This window comes from Polypterus senegalus, chromosome 9 (genome assembly GCF_016835505.1).
Source record: "Polypterus senegalus isolate Bchr_013 chromosome 9, ASM1683550v1, whole genome shotgun sequence".
Classification (NCBI taxonomy): Eukaryota; Metazoa; Chordata; class Cladistia; order Polypteriformes; family Polypteridae; genus Polypterus; species Polypterus senegalus.
In genome coordinates, this window is record NC_053162.1 from 53,970,744 (window position 1) to 53,990,844 (window position 20,101).

A 20,101-nucleotide genomic window follows, 5' to 3' on the forward strand; every position below is an offset into this window, starting at 1 on the left:
TGCATTTCAAGGGTTTTACAGATAGTTCTGTGAACTGCTGGCAACACAGATTGTTTTCTAAAGGACCAGCCTTCCATATTGTGTGGTGTCTGAAGATTCTACTTTGTTCCCACTTTTCTATTGATACTAAATGCCTTACACACAGACTGAAGAAAAATGGTATATTGCTACTTTCTTCTCCACAGTTCATAAAAGATTTTTCCTGAAGCCTTTTTACCTTGGCATTCCCTGGGTATAATCTGTGCACTCATGTGGAAATAAATAATCCTGCCATTGACGCAGGCTATAGCCAACAAAAATTATTCCAAGGCTAAATCTATTTTCTTGTTAAAATGTTGCTACTATTGTAAGATTTATAAGTGTCTGATATTGTGTTGCAATATTCACTTTTCTGCGGTGGGCTGGCACCCTGCCCGGGGTTTGTTTCCTGCCTTGCTGGGATTGGCTCCAACAGACCCCTGTGACCCTGTAGTTAGGGTATAGTGGGTTGGATAATGGATGGGTGGATGGATATTCACTGTTCTAAAAAGTAATGATAACTTGTTATAGAGTTCCCTTTTCTTGTGTTCATCCTTTCTGCTTACTACTATCAGACCATGAAAACTTCATAACTGACACTGTCTTGTTATTTTTTTTAACATGATACTATAAATGAATATCTGTATAATTATATGATATACTTCATAATAGTACAGGAAGCCACAACCCCGTTTCAAAGAGCAAAGCACTGTAAATCAATTAAGGATGGTTGCCAGACATACATTTATTATTGCTTTCTGCACTTACTGCAACTAAAAATAGCCTTTGGTAATATAAAGTTATAGCCAAAGTGAAAGCATCAACCTGAATGCTTTTGTTTCCATCACCCACAGAACAGTAGTTACTTAATTACTTTTCCCATTAAAAAAATGTTTAAATAACATGTATAGAGTTGTCAGATCAGTATTTCAACATATTACAGCATCATAATGTTGCAATGATTGTACTGCTAACTTACAGCTCCAGCATTAGGGGTTCAAATCCTGGCCTTGTCAGTATCTGTGAGGAGATTTTCCATTCTCTGCAAGTTTACATGGAGTTTTCTCTGCGTACACCTACTTTTATCCAAAGGCTGGGCAATGTAAACTAAACAAGTGAATGTGCCTTGTGATGCGCCAAGACTAGTTCTTAACTTTCTACCAGTGTTGCTGCAATATATACTGTGGCCCCTGGCATATGCTGAAATTAGGTTCAGCAAGTTCAATAAATAAATACTTCCTTTATTACTCTAAATTACATAATATATGTCTGACACAGAAATATAGTGTAATTGACACATATAATTAAATGATAGCTACTACACTTTTTGCTGGAAGGGTTGGTACATATCATCATGCCAGTGAAGAAGCTGCCAACTGGTGGTATTTACATTACTGTATATGCATTGAAGGCCCTAGAAGGGTTAAAGCAGAGAAACCTAGATGTTAGGTTAGCATTTTTGTATTTTCTTTACTTCCATTTTCTTCAGATTAAATAGTTTATTCACACACTCATTGTTGCTACTCCCTTTTATTTTTTTCTTATAGTTTGCTCCTTTACTTTATCCTCCATAATCATATGTTTGTAAAGATCAAGACTGATTGGCAATTATTGTCTCTAGGTATTGTGGTCAACTGGGTGGCAATTATGTGAGAGTTATTTGTGACATTAAATGTAGTAGTGAAGTTTTTTGGTCCCCATATACTTCTCTCTTGTAAAGTTTCACTTTCTTAATTATTGGATTTTCTGGGTTTTGACTATGTTCATGTTATTAGGCTTCTGGTTTTGGATTTCGGACATCAACTTGTTTTCCCTTGCTTTTTTGGTTCATTGTTCTTTTCTGTGATCACTTTTGGGATTCTGTGAATATTTAGGCTTTGATTTTGTGCATTTTTCTTACCTTTTTTGTAAATTTTGATCTTTGATATGTTTTGAAATTCAGAATTAGTACATTTAATTAATTAAAAAATGGTGTTTAGCAAGTGTATTGACCACAAGAAAATGGCAGCAATCAGAAATAAAGATGGAATCTAGAGAGAGAGAAAAGATGTATAAACAAGCAAAGTAAAATTGGGAGCTCACTAATCAAGAAAACAAGCTCAGTAGGCAAAACCAAAATAATAATCAGCAGGTGAAGTAAGAGAGTCGAAAACCAGGATTTGTAGATAAGGTTGAGCCAAAACATTAGCCACAGGATGAGGTAAAAAAAACAGGAAAGACTTAATAACCAAAGATCAAAATAATGTACTGAAAAGGTTCCTGGGGATTTTAGAGCTGTATTCATAAACTTGGGCAAATCAGAAAGTACACGGCACAGACCTTTCATACCAAATGACACTGCAGGATAATAGTGTTTGGCTTCATTTTAGTTAAAAACACTTTCAATCTGAAAACAAATATAAACACTGGATTCCTTGATTTCTAAAATGACCAAAATAATGCATAAAAGCTGTTTTTGTAGGGTTAAGGAAAAAATACAAAACATTAAAAACAAAAGTCAAATCATGACAGCAAGTTGTTTCAGCGATTCCACTATTCCCCACTTGGGAGTAATTATTACACCAGAAGGAAGAGAATGAAATGAGCTTTGGAAAATTCTCTCCTGAATGCTAGAGGGCAGGCAGTAGGTGTCAAAGATGCCTGTATGTCCTTGCCTAAAGAAAGTATGGTTATGGAGGTTTTGAAAGGTGGTTAGAAGAACTCTTGGTTGACAGCATGCATATCTTAGTCTTGGAAAGAGGAACTGACCTTTTAGGTGGTCAGGCAGCAAAAGTATTATTGGTGAAATGCGACCTTTAAAGTTAACTGAAGGCTACTGAAAGAATTTACTGCCTGATGTCCATGTTGCAAAAGTAGGCCTTTGATTGACTCCATAGTTAATTCAGGGGCTTGGCCGTAAGTGATGTCAGGAACGCCTCTGAGAATATGTATAATAACTACGTTTAGAGTGTAAAGGTGGTGTCTGGGTAAGTACTAAACTAGCTCAAAAAGAGAGACCAGAACATTTACAGAAATAAAGAAGTTGTTTTTGTGTTTGCTAGACAAGGTTTATGGGGGCCTGAGGTTTGTTGTTGTGTCTAGTTTTTCATAGCTTGTGTTGTTCATCAACCCTTATGTTTAAATATTTAATAAAGTTATAATTTTTGTGTATTTTCGCCTCTTTAATGCTATTCTGGAGAAGAGGATTGGTGCAGTAGCTCTCCATCTTTTTGACAACAGCTTGCGGTTAATTCAAATGCATGTTTTTCTTAAACAACCGGTAAAATAATTTAGCATAATTTTTATTAAAATAAATGACATAATATACCTGAAGTATCACACTGCATACAGTAGTATTACACAGTAGAAAACAATGCAAAGAATTATAATATATGTTAGTTCTTTGAATTTGATATAGAAACTTACACTATTAAAATATAATTTATAGAATCATCTCAAAATGTAATGAGGCATCAAATACTACTGTATAATAAGTGTGAGTGCATCTTTTAAGGATTTTATCATATACTCTTTTTCTTTTATTCAAATGGTGCTTTCTTCTGAAGTAATAACAGATTAAGTAGGTAGACTGATGTAACTAAGTAAAATATTCCAGATTTTTCACTTTAAAAGCAGTTAAATAAAGTGAAGCGAGATGCATGTGCATCATAGCCCATTAACTGCCAGTTTGTAAAATATTCCTTCTGAGTTTAAATAAAACCAATAAAGAAGAAATTTGTTTTTTTTTATAATGCATTACCATTTTAACCATTTTGTTTGTGTTTTTTTTTTCTAGCTACATACTGACTTAGATGCTGGGGCAAAAAATATCAAATATGTATTGTCAGGAGACGGAGCAGGTTCCTTCTTCGTGATCAATGACAAGACTGGCGATATTCATGCAATGAAAAAGCTTGACCGAGAAGAAAAGGCTGAATACACACTCACAGCACAAGCAATTGATGCAGACACAAAGCAACCTCTGGAGCCACCTTCAGAGTTCATTATTAAAGTTCAAGACATTAATGACAATGCACCTGAGTTTCCCAATGGACCGTATCATGCCAGCGTCCCAGAGTTATCTAGCGTGGGTAAGTGTGTTTACATAATATGGATTTTTTTCTCTTTTTTTTTTTTTACAAATTTTTAAGCATCACTATCTGATTCTGGATATGATTGCATTAAAATATAAATGAATACATTTTTGAGAAGAGAACACAATATAAGGAAATAAATTATTTAAACTGAAGGTAATATAGATTTAAAATATGGATGCTTTATAAAGAGTTGACATTTTCATAGAAATGTTGTTATCAGATAATAAGATAATTCACTACCTTGTCTTATTTGCCTGAACAACCCAATCACTTAATTTACACATTTTGTCATATTTATAATATTGAACCTAAGAGTACAGTGAGCTTTAAAGAGACATAGATATTTTTTATTATAAAATTGTGTTTACTTTAAAATGGGGTTGCTGAACTGTAATTATGAAGAGCGAATAAGTCACCTTTTTAACATATTTTACCTACATACTGTAAATGTTTTAATAAACGGAACTGATCATCATCTCCAAGCATTAGATCAAGGTTTATTTAATCAGCCAAATTCATTAATGCAAACGTTATTACATAAACTAATGCCTATTTAGTATTGAGCAGACTTGGACTTGTGTTTCAGGAAAAGCAAGTATAGCAGGATAGCAGTTGATCACACTTGCACTAGAGTAGTCATTTATGTGAGCTGCTTGGCAGGATTACACATCACATCTCATACTGAACTTCCCTAGCAAATCAGGCAGAAAGCAATCACTGAATTTTTTAACGTATGTGAGTCAGTGTCTTGCTCAGCATCTTTTCAAAATGCAATATGCTGTTTTCCTTTTTCTTTTTGTACACCCACCTGCCCTGTATTTCTTATTCTTTTAACTGTTAAATGAGTTATGTAAGTGCCTAACAGGTGTTATTTATTTCATTATGTCATGTGAAATTAAAAATGAGGGGATTGGAGGCTGGGTGTTAGTTGTTCAAAAAGGACACAAGTGGCCGATTCTTGGTTTATGTGCAGCATATATGTAATGTATATTTTTAGCCTTTAATGATTAGAAATCCACAGTCTGTTATTCTGTGTGCAATTTTTCATCAAAAATAATGCAGGATTAATAGTAATTTTGCCATGTACATACTAGGTAAAACTGTGAGACACTCAGTCTGGCATTTTCATTATTCACACTTAGTTCATTCACTATATGTTAACTGTATTAAGAATGAATGAAGGAGAAAAAAAATGCAAGTGGGATCATGAACTAAAGACCTTAGTGTAATCCAGAGAGAGCTTCCAAGAAATGCTTTTATAATGTGTACAGTATGTGCAGCTGCTGCCTTTCAGTCACTTCAGTAGCACAGTTTAGAACAAGAAAGATTTCCTAACTGTGTAGCTAATCATTTTTCTAATAACACTTGGGTCCTCAAGCCACATCTCTGGTATAAGGTTTAGTTGTTTGCATTTGAAGAAGTAAATATTGCTGATTATGTGTTCACAGTTTTAAACCCCAAAATGAATTGTATTTGTATGTGCAATTTTATTTACCAGATCAAATTTAGGGTGCCTTTTTAAACAGTTTTTAGTGCTGCTATTTACCCACCTTAGGCAGCTAGGTACAGAACCTTGAATAATACCTTTGTGTGGAGTTTATGTGTGGGTGGATGATTGGAAATTAAATTAATGCATGGTCACACTATTTATAACACAAAGAAAATGAATTGTGTTATTTATATTTGAAAAGGTTATATATGATGTTGTGCAAGAAAAATGAAAAAGTTAGCCTGCTTGTCATGGGTCTTACTACATTAAGGAATTCCATGTTGGCCATCTGCTTTGTCATTTTGCTAATGATGAATGCAGCTCTGTTACATCTTTCTTGTTTAATTTGGGCAGTAAAATACTTTTGCGTTTTCTTTATATTCTTTAAGCAAGGCATCCTGATGCTACAATACTGCCTCACCGGTCTTAGAGACTGGGTTCAAATCCCAGCCCCTTAATTAACTATATGGACTGTCCATGTTCTCATTGTCTACATTTTCCTTAAGGTAGTATGTTTTCCTACAATATTGAAAATGTGTATTTTGGGCTAATTGATGAGTTTATACTGTTACTAGGGGGTTCACCCCCTGCTTGCTTCGTGTCTCTGCCACTCGCGTTGTGAAGAGAGGGGCTGAATGCACCCCAAGGAGATGCGGTCGCTCCTCCGAAACCCTTTCTTAAACAATGAGAAACAACTACAGTTTTTTTTTTACCACCTCTTTGCTCGATCAGCTACTGACTTGCTGCTGCTTGTATGCCTTGTGATCTGCATCTTGCGCGGCACTTCCAACATTTCAAAGCCTGTACAGTAGCTGTCCTACTCTTTGTCTTTTATTTCTGGCCCCGGGCATGGTTAAATTTCTTGGCACAAAGTCTTGTCTCGTGGGACGTGAGTTCTTAATATTTTTTAGTTTATAATTTAAAAATGGAAAAAGAATCTGAAAATCTAACAACATCACATTAAAGTTCGATAAATTCTGAAAACAATGATACTAAATATATATATATATGTAGGTTTTAAAATAAGTCCGATTTAAAGTGTGACAAAAAATGTGACATAATAACATCAAATAAAACTGTTGCACAAAATTGTTGCAATTTTAGGCTTAGGATTTTATAGAGAGGGAGTAGATGATATAGATAGATGAAGGTGTGTATGAGTGTGCTGTCCAACTGAGTCCTCCTCCACGTCTGAGATGTGAGTTGCACCTAATGTCACTGAGATAATCCTGACTTGGACAAAGTGGTTTTGGTGATGGTTGGATGAATAGATGATTGATGTTTTCACTTTTATTTCCTCAGTCAAATCAAGCCTTGTTCACACATACAGTCTAGGCACTTTCTATGCTATCCATTAAAAGTATTTTCTGGGATTATTTTCTACGATTTAGCTATTTACATATGTCATGATGCATTAATAGTATTTTAGGTCTATAGTATTCACATTAGAAAGTATCGTCCACGGTTAAGGTACAACCAATAACAACAAAACTGTTTTGTTTTTAACTAATATGTGGTTAAAAATAATTAGATTAATTAGCAACAATGATTTGATTGGTGTTTTTGCTGTAGTTTGTTCAGTTTTTCTAACTGTAATCACAAAGGTGCATTGAACAGATAAAAAATACTACAAATGGGAAATGAAAAGTAGTATAGCCAAAACCAAGGCAGCATGGATCCAAATAAATTGTAACATTTTTGCAAAGCTCAGGGGAGTGCTATTGTGTTCTGCTTCACCACTTCTTCACTGTCATACAACAAAACCACTTCTTACACTGGCAGAAAAGAGCAACTATAAAACAGACAGCCATATGACTGTGTCTAGTGGTAGCTTGGCTCAACAATTTTCTTGTTGGCTTTAATGAAAAGTAGCACTCTTCCTTCAAAATCCATCCATCCTTCCATTTTCCAACCCACTGAATCCGAACACAGGGGTCTCCTGGAGCCAATCCCAGCCAACACAGGGCACAAGGCAGGAACCAATCCTGGGCAGGGTGCCAACCCACTGCAGGACACACACAAACATACCAAGCACACGCTAGGGCCAATTTAGAATTGCCAATCCACCTAACCTGCATGTCTTTGGACTGTGGGAGGAAACCAGAGCACCCAGAGGAAACCCATGCAGGCACGGGGAGAACATGCAAACTCCATGCAGGGAGGACCCAGGAAGCGAACCCAGGTCTCCTTACTGCGAGGCAGCAGCACTACCACTGTGCCACTGTGCTGCCCCTTCCTTCAAAATATATTTGATTTTGAGTGACTTTAGAAATATCTACCATTACAAAATATACATGCAGAAAATTATCTAGGTTGTTGCAGACTTCTAGATTTCATTAGCTGTCTAAGTACTGGTTCACTTGTAATAGCAATACAACCTTTTTTTATGCTTTACCTAGCTATTATACAGTATTGTTTTGTTCATAAACTATGAAATGCTCAGGAATTATACTGAGTCTTTACTTGGGATGTTGCTGGTAATTCCCAAGATGCTTGACTTCAGCTTTCTTTACACATGCCCCTGAGCCAAGAATTTACCTTTACATTTCTGGAATAGCCTGAATGTGGAGCTTTTTCCTTGAAATGTCTTTACTTTGCTCATCCTATATTTTTCTTCAGTGTTTTCTGGCCACTCTTAATGTTACTAATGAGGATCATGCATCAAATAGCTTTAAAATGTAATATTCAGGCCATTTATTATGGAAACCTAAAGTTTCGACAAACCAAAATTTTAAGATGTTAATAACATGGTCTCTTTTTAACAACTATATAACCAGGGTAGGTTACCAGCAACAGAATATTTAATAACTTCACTTTGCATTATTTATAAAGCCTGGTACTGGAATCTTTTTTCATGTTGTTTTACAGAGTTCTGCACAGAAGCAGTATATATCACTATGCATTTTCTTCAAAAACAAGTGATATGGGAAATTACTTTAATATGTTAACTATCCTTTCTCCCTGCCTATGTAAAAATGTTTTTGCTTGAAATTTAAACATAGACTAAACACAAATAAAGACAGATGGAGTCATTTTATGCAATATTTTTGCAGATAATTGCTTTTCTGGACTGGACTGATTCAGAAGAGCATTCCAATAATAAACTGTTTAGTGTCAACTATATTTGTGCTATTTACTGTATACAGTTGAAGATAGGCACCTGTAAACATATCACATTGATACAAAAAATGAAATGTGCTTGTAAAATTTTTATTTCCCCTTGGGTACAGATAGTATAATTTAATCTTCAGTATCTATGCAGATAATGCAAAGTTATTTGAATAAAATGATTAACACTAGTGCAATATTACAATATTATTTTTATTCATGGAGTAGTAGAAATTGTAGAAAAACATACAAAAATAAACAACACCAATTTTTGTTTGTAAAAACTTTTAAAAGTAAAATTAAGAACTAAAAAGCATAAATTAAATATTGATATGAGGCACATTATTAGCCCATGTATGTTTTGCTTTGTAAGAATATACAAGTAGTTTCAAATGAAGTACATTATTAGTCCATATACCCAATGCTTTGTAAAAAATACACAATTTTGCAAAAGCTTGTCTTTTTCCTCAAGAACAGAACAGTCTCTTTTGAAAACAGTATTTTTAGTGCTGCTGACCTATTTTCTTAAAGACATATGAAGAAAATCTTATAAATATTTTTCTGGTTTTTAAATGAAAGTAATTATTTTTGTACTTCCTTTTTCCTCTGTGTGACTTAAACTTATTACAAAAAAAATTAAAAATAGATCTAATAATGAACCCAATTTATTTACCATGTAGACCTGGCCAGCAACAGCAAAATACTTAAGATTTGTTTTACTAATATCTTAGATTAGAAATAAGCTTAGTTGCTAAAAAACTGCAAGGGTTCATAACAGCCATATTTTCTGCACATTTTCCTTCAAAGCCTTAAAGGTATTACTTTGTACATACAGTTTGCCCCTATGAATCTCAGTATATTTCAAAAAATATGTAGTGCTCAAGACTTATAGAGACTAAATACTGAAGAATGTTGAAAGAGTATAACAGAGAGGAGAAAAAAATGCCATAAAGGGGAAGGATTAAATGCATTTCATTTGATGATAGTGGGAGCATTTTTTTAATGGTTACTGAAATGAGATTAAAAAGCCCTTGACTTACTTATATCAACAATGTCAGCAACAGGCCAAGTTTACCCTTTTTATCTGATTAAGATCTATCAGTCTTACAGTGGAAATATTTGGCTTGTCCATTCGAAGTTAACCGTAGAGAATCCATTTTGCTATTGCCAACTCCACAGCTTTATCAGCGGCTTATCTGTGTTCTGTGTAGTAAAAGACAGTCACCACCAAGAGCAGTGCCTACAGTTATAATGGATTATAACAGCATACCAAACATTTTCAAGACAAAGCACATCCATACAAAATATTATTTTCAGCAGGCTTTAAAATGAAGTGTTATTATATGTAATTGATTAATACTCTCAATCCAATTCCTAAACTCATTCGGACCTTACAGTTGGTAGTAATACATAAAACAGAAAAGTATATTTCATTTTTTTTTAATCTTTCCCTAAACTAAACATAATCTCAAAACATTTAAACTATTCAAACTTCTGCACTAAAATATGGTGAGATTGGGTCTCCTTAGAATTTGTAGAGCTGTCACCTGTGTGATTTGCAATGTGCTGTAACTGTTTGGTGGTGAAACATAAATACTGTTTCATAGAACAAATAAGCTGAGCTTAAATATCTTCAGAGACAGTCCTTAGAAACACACAGTTAACCTGAGCATTAGTTTATTATGAATAAAGTAGTGCCTCCAAAGCACCCCAGCCACAGCAAACAATAATAAATAAACACAATACTTTTCCTCCTCTCTTCCCAGCAAGCTCTGTAACACTCCCTCCCAACTCCAGCTCGCTTGCTGGGTTCCCATCAGCCCTTTATATAGTCCTGGACCCAGAAGTGCTTCTGTTCTTCCTCCCACGTGACTTGCCAGCTGGGGAATTCAGGTTTTCAATCAGCCCGGAAGTACTTTAGGTCTTCCATTGTCACAGTCCATTAGTACTTCCGGGCTATGCGAGAATTTGTTTTTCCCACCAACTTCCCACAGCATCCAGGGACGCTGCCATCTATCATCTTGGGGGAGGTAGTGTCCTTGATACACTGCCTTCCCCCATCCTTCCATTACTGGGGCGTCCCGGTTGGAATCAACTGCCGGCTGTCCCTTACACTACAAATTAACCTAATTGTCCTTTCCACCCACTTCAGGGTATATTGACTAATCAGGTCTGCCTAAAATATAATTTATGCCAGTCTTCCTACCTTGCAGGACCTGTATTATTCCAGAGTCATAAAACAGGCTGGGAAAATCATTACTGACCCCTCACACCAAGGTCACAACCATTTTGAACTTCTTCCATTGGCCAGGTGTTATAGATAAATATACAGCAAAACAAACAGATATAAGAACAGTTTTTCCCACAGGTTATCAAGCTCACAAATGGTTAGATTCATCTCCTAAGGCCTCCCAGGGCCTTGCAATGCTGTTCATGTATTGTTAATGCTTTTTTTTCCCCAGTGTTCATTTCAGCATTTCTTGGAGTGAGTTGCACTCTGCACTTTGTATGCATATATATATATATACTGTATATATATATATATATATATATATATATATATATATATATATATATATATATATATATATATATATATATATATATATATATATATATATATATATATATATATATATATATATATATTTACATTATCTGTATTGTGTTTCTTTTTTTATCTCAGGTGTGTGACTAACTGTTGTGGGTATGTCAATTATGTAACTTATAATTGGAAAGTCACCCAAACCTGAGTCAAATTCCTTGTATGCTTGGCCAATAAACCTGATTTGAATTCTTTTTTCTGAAATGTCTCTCTCTATCTCTGCCGGTTCAGCTGCATTGTTCTAGGTACATCCAGCTAGGGTAGTTAACCCCATCATAGGAGATAACTAAGCAGACACTTCTACAGTTAGATCCTCTTTCTAACACCATTCTTCCTTAGTTGCTTTTTATTACACACAGTGATGGTGATCCAAGGTCACAAGTCTCAAAGGTTACAGATTCAAAATTCAGAACAGTACGCTAACAACAAATTGTTCTTTAAGGCAATTTATTAAAATTGTAACTTAATTATTATTAAATCAAAAATAGACCTCACTATTATTCATAGTCAACAATGCACACTATATACAATATTTGATATAAGATTTATTTGAAATAGAAATACTTGTGTCCAATTAAGCATATCTATACAAGGGATGATCAAAAAGTTTTGATCCTAATATATTGTGTAAAACATGCTTAAAACCAAGTTATGTTGTTCAACATAATCCCTGCGAACACTAATGTACTTATGACAACACAAAGCCTTTCTGTGTCACTCTGGGAAATGTTTCATTATGCCTGTATAATGTCTCTACTAAGGATGACTTAAAGTCTTCCTCAATGGCACCGCATGTTACATGAAAAGTAGCTGTTCATATTGTAAAACAAGTGGTGGTGAAACTGGGCCTATACAATTGATGCTGTTTCTAGATTAACTACCACAAATGCCAAAGCGCATCAGCATGTGAGGTATGTGGTAAATATGGACTACACTCTCAAAGACAAAAAATTGTGCACATGATCTTGCTAGCAGTCAAATTTAATTTTGAATGTCTTAGATGTTGAAGTGTAACAATACTTCCATTGTTTTGATTGCTCTTTGGACTCTAGACCATTGTGATGCACAAAAGTTTCATCCCTATTTATAAAGTGCTTCTTAAATATCTCCCAATTTGAATGAATTAGCTTGACATTCTCATTTTAACACTTGATGTGTAGGCACTTCATTTCAGGAGTCAACATTCTGGGTCCCCAATGTGCACAGACCTTGCTTATGTTTAATGGATCGTGAAATGGATACAACCTACCCATAACTAATCGCTAGAGTGTCCGCATTCTCACTTACATTTATGTATTCAGTTCTGAGCAGTCTTTTGTAGGATTCTTTCCTTATGCAACCAGTAGTTCACATAACGTTTACAGCACATTTGTTTTTAATATGCTGTGTTTGTACTGAGATGCTCTTTCATTTTTGTTCTACTCTTAGTCCGCTAAGTCAATTATCCCTAGAAAGGTTCATCTTTCATATCAACCATTCATGTTCCAAATCTGATTATCTCATCAGTGAAATCCTACTTTTTTAACTATTTGTTTTGCTTTAACCCTCCCACTGTCCCTGTAGTGGCTTTCTTAGATATACAGTAAAAGTAGGAACAAGCAATATTGTTTTCTTCCATTTTGTCTCAAGCAACTTAATACCTATGTAAATTAAAGCAACTAAGCAGACATAAAAAATTACAAATATATTGTTTTCACGATGATAGCACACTGTTTAGCATTGTTGCCTTGCAGCCATATGGCAGCATGTTCCTATGTGAAATATGGACATTCTTCCCAGGACTATATGTTTTTTCATTGTACTGTGGTTTCCCACATATCCTAATGATGTACAGAACATCATGAGTGCGGGTATGTGGATGAGTATGCCCTGTTATACGCTTGATATCATGCTAATGGGTTAAGTTCCAGTGGTCTGCAACACTAAATTTGATGAAGTGGGTTCAGGAAATGGATGGATGGTGCAGATTTTTTGTATAAAATAGTAATAAGTTGTATTTTAAACTAATTATAGCCCATGGCATGAGATCTGAAAAAATATATCAATTTGAAATAACTAATTAACCTGTAAAAAGTGCATGTAATAAAGAAAGGGATTCATTTGAAAGGGCAAAAATTTCTGCTGTATTCGTAATGCTTGATTTCTTCCTGTTGATGACATTTTCAGTTGTTTTCTGACTGTATGGAAACAATTGCTTGCAGTTTTTCTTTTCCCATACAAAATATCATGAATATTCTTCATGACAAAGCCCAATAACGTATCAGCAAAAATAATAATTTCTAAGCAAGAAAGGTTTATATTTTACCATATTTAAAATGCTTTCTGAGAACAAATATAATTACCTCTAGCAAAAAACGTAATTGTACCCAATTAAATACTGTCATCTGCGCTAATTATTTAGAATCTTCCTAAATAAGAAAGTATAAGGAAGGTTATAATTGTAGTCTAGAAATAATGAGTTGAGTTGATTAGTTGAGTTGATTAACATACAAGGCAACATGTCAACATGTCAATCGATAAAGAAACTCAATGTATTTTGAAAAATCGCTAGAGTCACATTTTAACATGGGCAGTGGCTGAAAACATAGACAGACCTTGGCAATGACTGATCTTGCATCTGTTTCTAAGGAATTAGAAAAAAATGAGTTTAGCCCTAGGCAGTGTCTGAAATGATCTACCAGCAATTCTGGCAAATAACAAAAAATGTATCCATCTGTTGGCAATAATTGGAATCACATTTGTATCTTTTGTAACAACCACAAATGCATTCAGTTAGGGGCTATGACAGACACTGTGTCTGACCTTGACTGAGGATGGAACTACAATTGCACAACCTGAAGGAAAATGTTTTAACATTTTATATGTGCTCCAGTGCTAGGTAGTAATTTTTATTGAGTCTGTTGTTGGAGTGTTGGAAATTATTTCCAGATTTATAAGAAATGTAAGCTGTCATTTATCAACTTTCTTAAATTCTAAACAACTGGTTTTTTTTTTTACCTGTAACATGAGGAGACTGTAAACAATGTTACATTTGTAATATAAAGAGAACAAATTCTTTTTGTTGTCTGTGTGAAGTTTTCATGTTGCTTGTGTATATCTTATGCTTAAGCCGTGGCTTCTTCACACACCCCTCAAATTCATTTGTTAGGCTTACTGGCATCTCTAAACCAGCAGTCAGTGTGTGTATGCTATCCCATTTGGAGATGGATCATGTTTTGCTGCTATTAGGACTTACTCTGGCACTTCACTTAGCAGCTTCATGAAATGGATGAATGGAAGAATGTAACAGTACATTTTATAAACTAGTTTTCCCTCAATTTCACTTTTCCTGGTGAGGTAGAAATAAATTAGAATTTCCTTTACACTACAACTTTCTGAAATAAATCTACTACAACCTGATTAAAAAATATAATTATCAATGACAGTTTTCATTGTAAAACCAAATTGAACATCTTCTGATGATTAATGAAAAGAAATGCATTTCGTGTAGGACTGAAAATAAATTAGTTTCTGTTTAGGGTCTAATAATAATGTAATATTAATTTTTATTGAAATATCTGGTTTAGCAGAATAGACCGATGAAAACATTCTTTGTTACAGAAAAAAATCGAACTTTTTTTTCAGTTTGTCTCACAAAATATTTTAAAGACAGAACCTAAAATTGTATTTAATATGTTGCCAGTGAATGGGCAAATTCAATAGAATGCTATATTTCCTCATTCTTCTATGTTCCTGAAAAAGCTCGGTAAAGCAGCAGTCTGCCACTGTCTCATAATTATATTCAAATGCAAAATCTACAGAGTAAACTAACAAGCTGTATGCTGGTGGATCTGCTAGGAGTAAAGCTGCACCGTCATGTTACATAAACAAGTGATTACTGTATGGTTTGTGATCAAATGTTTCAAGAAAGAAACTGTTTATTTTAAATTGTGCTTAGCAAGAGATGCAAGTTATTGCATAATGTTTCACATTTATTTTCAGAAAGTCAAAATTTGTGATTTTAATAAATGTTAAAGAATTACATTTGAATTTTATGGTCCTGCAAGTAGACAATTGTTTTAGGAATCATAGATTTCATTTATGTAAATAATATATGATAGAACTCTGAAAGATCTGTCTGTGATTAAAAAAAAAATAACAAATGACAGATGAGAAAAGTAAGTGTTATGTCAGCATTACAAGTGTCAGCATAGCAGTAGACAGTGTTCTTTCTAAAACTTTTATGTTTTAAAATGAAAAATCATAACTCAGACTCTAATCAACTGTAAGAGGCACATATGTTCCAAAAGAACATGCTTTTTACATTTTTATCAATTATTTATGCAAGAAGCATGTGCTTCTGCTTCACTGCCATCTGAAAGTGTGAAAAAGTGGCAGTTTATGAGTTAGCTATCATGACATCTTTATATGTTTAAGGTGCCAGTTTGCAAAACCACCATTCATGTGATCTTCCTCCTTTTAATAATATTGTTCCTTATTTTATCAAGTGCATTGTGAAGTTGGTGTATTAAATGAAGTTGGACTGATTGGTTGTCATGGTGGGTCATTTTCAATTAATAATTTTTCTTAATTAAAAAAACAAAAAACAAATTGTCTGTAAGATATCCAGATTTCTGTCATAATCAAAAGATGTAAAGTGAGATTGATTGGCAACTAATAGTTATCCTTGCATAAAAGAATGAAGTTGCGTGCATGATCTGATTCCTAGATGGACAGCACTCTCTGTCCTGAATTGCTTGCTGTATTTTGAGCAATGCTGCCAGAAAAAAACTAAAGCGCTCATCAACATTTTGTACAAGTGTATTTTGGTCAATTAATTTACATCTAGATGACCCAATGCAAAAAGATGTCAAATTATTCTTTTCTAAATTTACATTTTCATGTTCCCATAACAAAATGTTTAAGCTTAGTCTCTGTAAAACTAACTTTTCCCAACAACATTTGAATATTTGACTTAATTTACTAAATGCGGTTTATTTATTATTTGCATAACCTTTACTTGAATGTGTCTGGCTAGCCAGTAGTGGTGTGGTAGATAGTGAAGAAGAAAAGTGACTGTCTACTGCGCGTACCTGTAATTATGTGAGCTATTTTTTTAATAACATACTGCTGTTGGCTTTTTAAGTTTTAGCTGTGTATTTCAAATGAGGGCCAAAGTCTTGTCTATCTACCTGTTACTGAATTTGGGTGATCCTTTATAGGGTGCTTTACAATCTAAGGACCTAGGAGTTGTCTTATAAAATGTGTTTAAGTGTGTAGGTAGTGATAACTGGAGCAATACTTAATCTTGGAGCTGTTATCAGATTCTGTTTCACAGCCTGAGCTACAGTGAGCTCTCCTCAAAACACAATGTATGAGGCAATGATACTGTATATTTAATTATCACGCCCTGGCTGTGTGGGGTTTAGTTCGATTAGTTGTCAGACATATATGTGAAGTAAAATAAAAATGTGTTATCCTGTCATTATTTTTTTTTTTTACTTAACATATATTAAATTCTGTAATAGTGACATGTTATGACACAGCAGCCTGTTAAATTGTGTAACGGTATGCTACTAGTGCTACACAGAGTTTAGGGATATAAATATTTTTGTATGTGCCATTTTCATTTGAGTTTGCATAATTGACTTTATTTTCCCTACAAATACATTCATGCTGTCTTGTTTGTGTGTTTTTGTATATTCCCTAAAAGCTAAGTTGCTGTAATCTTATTTAAATTTGAAAAACTTCACTAAATTATGTATAGATTTAATTTTCAAATTTTGCTTTGACAAAATGTATAACAATAACTTTAGAAATGTTTTAATCTTAGACATTAAGTACTTTCATTTTTTCATTTAATTTTCTTTGCCCAAAAATAAGTAAATAAAGTTTATCATAGGTCTTTACTGTTTAATAGCCTCATGTCTGGAAATAAAGGTTGTAGAGCTATTTATAAAAAATGTGTTTAGGCAAGTTACAAAAATTTTCCAAGTAATTCATTAGATAAAAAACACATATTATTTATTTAATAAATCATTATGAATTTTAACATCTTTTTGAAAAGGGCAACAACTTTTTGGTGAAACTATTTTAATTTTCTGCCTCTTTTCAGAAGGTGAAAAGCTAGGTTGTAGCAGCCATTGCATTTAGGAGAATCCTTCATTCTCATTTGATCATTTGATAAAATTAGATCTACTTTGATGAATTGTGCATCAGTTATAGTATAAAATTTGAATCTGAATTAAATAGGATTCAAATAATATCCTCAGACTGCATGCAAATAGTACTTAGATGGGCAATAAGGTCACAGGAAATCCAGTTCTGAGGCACACTCTGAGTCAGCAGGGATATCGAATGTTTGTTTAGCAGGTATTCTCAAGCCTAGTGCTTAAAGTGTTGGTCCAGCTAGGGATTAACTGCCTGACAAACCTGTATATGAATACTTATTGTATTTCTTTTTTCTGGTTTATTGAGCTAATCCTAGCTTTTAAAGATCCATGCTGTCTAGCTGTGGCTAGAATTTGCAATATGCCTTTCTGAATAGCTAGATTCACTATTAATTTAAATCACCTATTAGCCTATTTATGTGTGTGTTAATAGGTGCATGCAAGCAACAAATAAAGCAATAAAGGTCAGTTTCCAAACAACTGGTTTTCTTCCAAAGTGCAAAGATGTGAATTTGACATAATGGCAAATTACAAACTCAGCTATTGTGAGTGGATGCATGAGGATATGTCATGGGAAGAACTTTCCTTTCAGATGCCCAGTAGATGCTGCCATGCTCCTGAAATAACTGGATTTTCTTTGGTTTCTTGTGACTCTTTACTAATTCAGCCAGCTCAGAAAATACAAAGATAGATGGATGTAGTGTTATTGAAAAAATAGGCTTCAAGGTAAAACTATGGGAGCTGTCCTTCATATAATCTTTAGGCAGCCATTAATTTGAATGAAACGTAAACAAATCTACATTTTTGTGAGGCTTAAAAAATGAAAAAAAGCACCTGTCAGCTTCTACAAAATCTGTGATAGTGATATAAATGTAAACATTTAGAAATTAATTTGATCTTAACCTACAAATAATGAATATTGCCAGTTGAAAGAGCAGATGCTGTGGTGCAGAAGATAATGACATGATTCAGCACTACTGACATCTACAACCTATGCAGTGAATAGCATGAAGACTACAATAGAAAAAGGCAATAATCTTATAAAACAGACATATTTCTTGAGTCTTGTGATTGCTGAAATTGACAATGCCAGCTGTACCAGGACCAACCTCACAGTAGAAGATATCTTTAAGTTTATTTAAGAATTGAATGTATACTTCTCTTTCATTTTCTTCAAATTCAAATCATAGTAGCCAAACAAAAAGCAAATCTAAACATATAAAAGGTGACAGTTTCAAACCTATGCTCCGAAAACATTACTTTTCTCTAGGATAGGGACACTGAGATGAGAAATATGAACTTTTAATAATGTGACCACAACTGGGCACTCAGCCAACTCGAGACTGAACTGATACTTTTTCTATTCCACCTTAAATTAAATAAAATGTGTTATTTTCTCTGTACAAATGACAATACTGGTACTGTAGTTGTTTAGGTTTACCCAGTCTTTTACTCTGGTAGTTGATTCTTGGCTTCTGTGTTCCAATCTATACAGTCATTTTCATGTCAGATAATCACAGTCAGAGGCACTCCGTCAGTCAAAACATATACTCTTCATTGGGCAGAGCTTCTTCTGTCTGGCTTCTTGGAAGCCTGGTGACTTTGGTGTTTTCATTTTTGCCTTTTAATGTAAATGAAAGTGTAATAAATAGCCAAAAAATCTTGTTCAAGCAAGATCCAATAGCAAGGTCCTTTACAATATACAACATAACATGCTCAAATTTGCTTAATCTAGTTACAAGGGGACTAGAGTCCATACGAGCAGTAATGGACATAAGGCAGAAAACAATCCTGAAAGGACAACATGGGGCCAATTTATGGAAGTCTAACTACATACATTCACCCTCACAATGAGGCAACTCATAAATTAGTATACATTGTTGATATTTAGCCCTGCGGTAGACTGGTGCCCTGCCCGGGGATTTGTTCATGCCTTGCACCCTGTGTTGGCTGGGATTGGCTCAAGCAGACCCCCGTGACCCTGTAGTTAGGATATAGCGGGTTGGATAGTGGATGGATGGATGTTGATATGTAGAGTCAATATAACAGTTTCATACCCAGTTATTCCAATTCATATCAAATGGTGACACATTTTTCCTCATGACTCCAGGAGACCACATTCAAATCTTAGTTTGGCCACTATCTGTGTGAGTGTGCATTCTCCCCATGTTTGAATTGGCTTTTCTTTGAGTACAATTTTTTCTTCCATATATACCATTTTAGGTTAAATGGTGACTCTGAACTGGCTAAATATGATTGAGGGTGAGTGATTTGCTGAGAGTACTTAGTGAAAGAATGTAGCTGTCTCCAGGTTTGGATCTTTCTGTGCGTACCATGCTGCCATGATAGCCATTAGCTCCCCCATAACCTTGAATTGAATCAGGTACAGGAGTTGAATCAACTGAAAAATATTAAGGGCTAGGTTAAGATACATAGTAAAGGGTGCTTTTTTAAAATTTAAATCCTATAGATATGTTAATAATATATATACACCTACAGCAAATCAGAGAGGTCAGTGCTACAATCTGTTTTTAACCATAAAGCACTCACAAAAACCACTACAGGGAATATCCTTAGTGCTTTTTAATACAAAAAAAATATCAGAGGTATCACAGGTAGAAAGTATTAGGTGTATGGAGACTGTATTCATAAATAT

At 34.2% G+C, this 20,101-nt stretch overlaps 1 protein-coding gene across 1 annotated transcript in view; it reads left to right on the plus strand.

Moving 5' to 3' along the window:
• Positions 1–20,101, plus strand: part of cdh8 (cadherin 8) — a 357,541-nt gene that overhangs the window by 139,962 nt on the left and 197,478 nt on the right. The window contains exon 3 of the mRNA XM_039763114.1: positions 3,794–4,088. Coding sequence (XP_039619048.1) covers positions 3,794–4,088 — 295 coding nt within the window. The remainder of the gene's footprint in view (positions 1–3,793; positions 4,089–20,101) is intronic.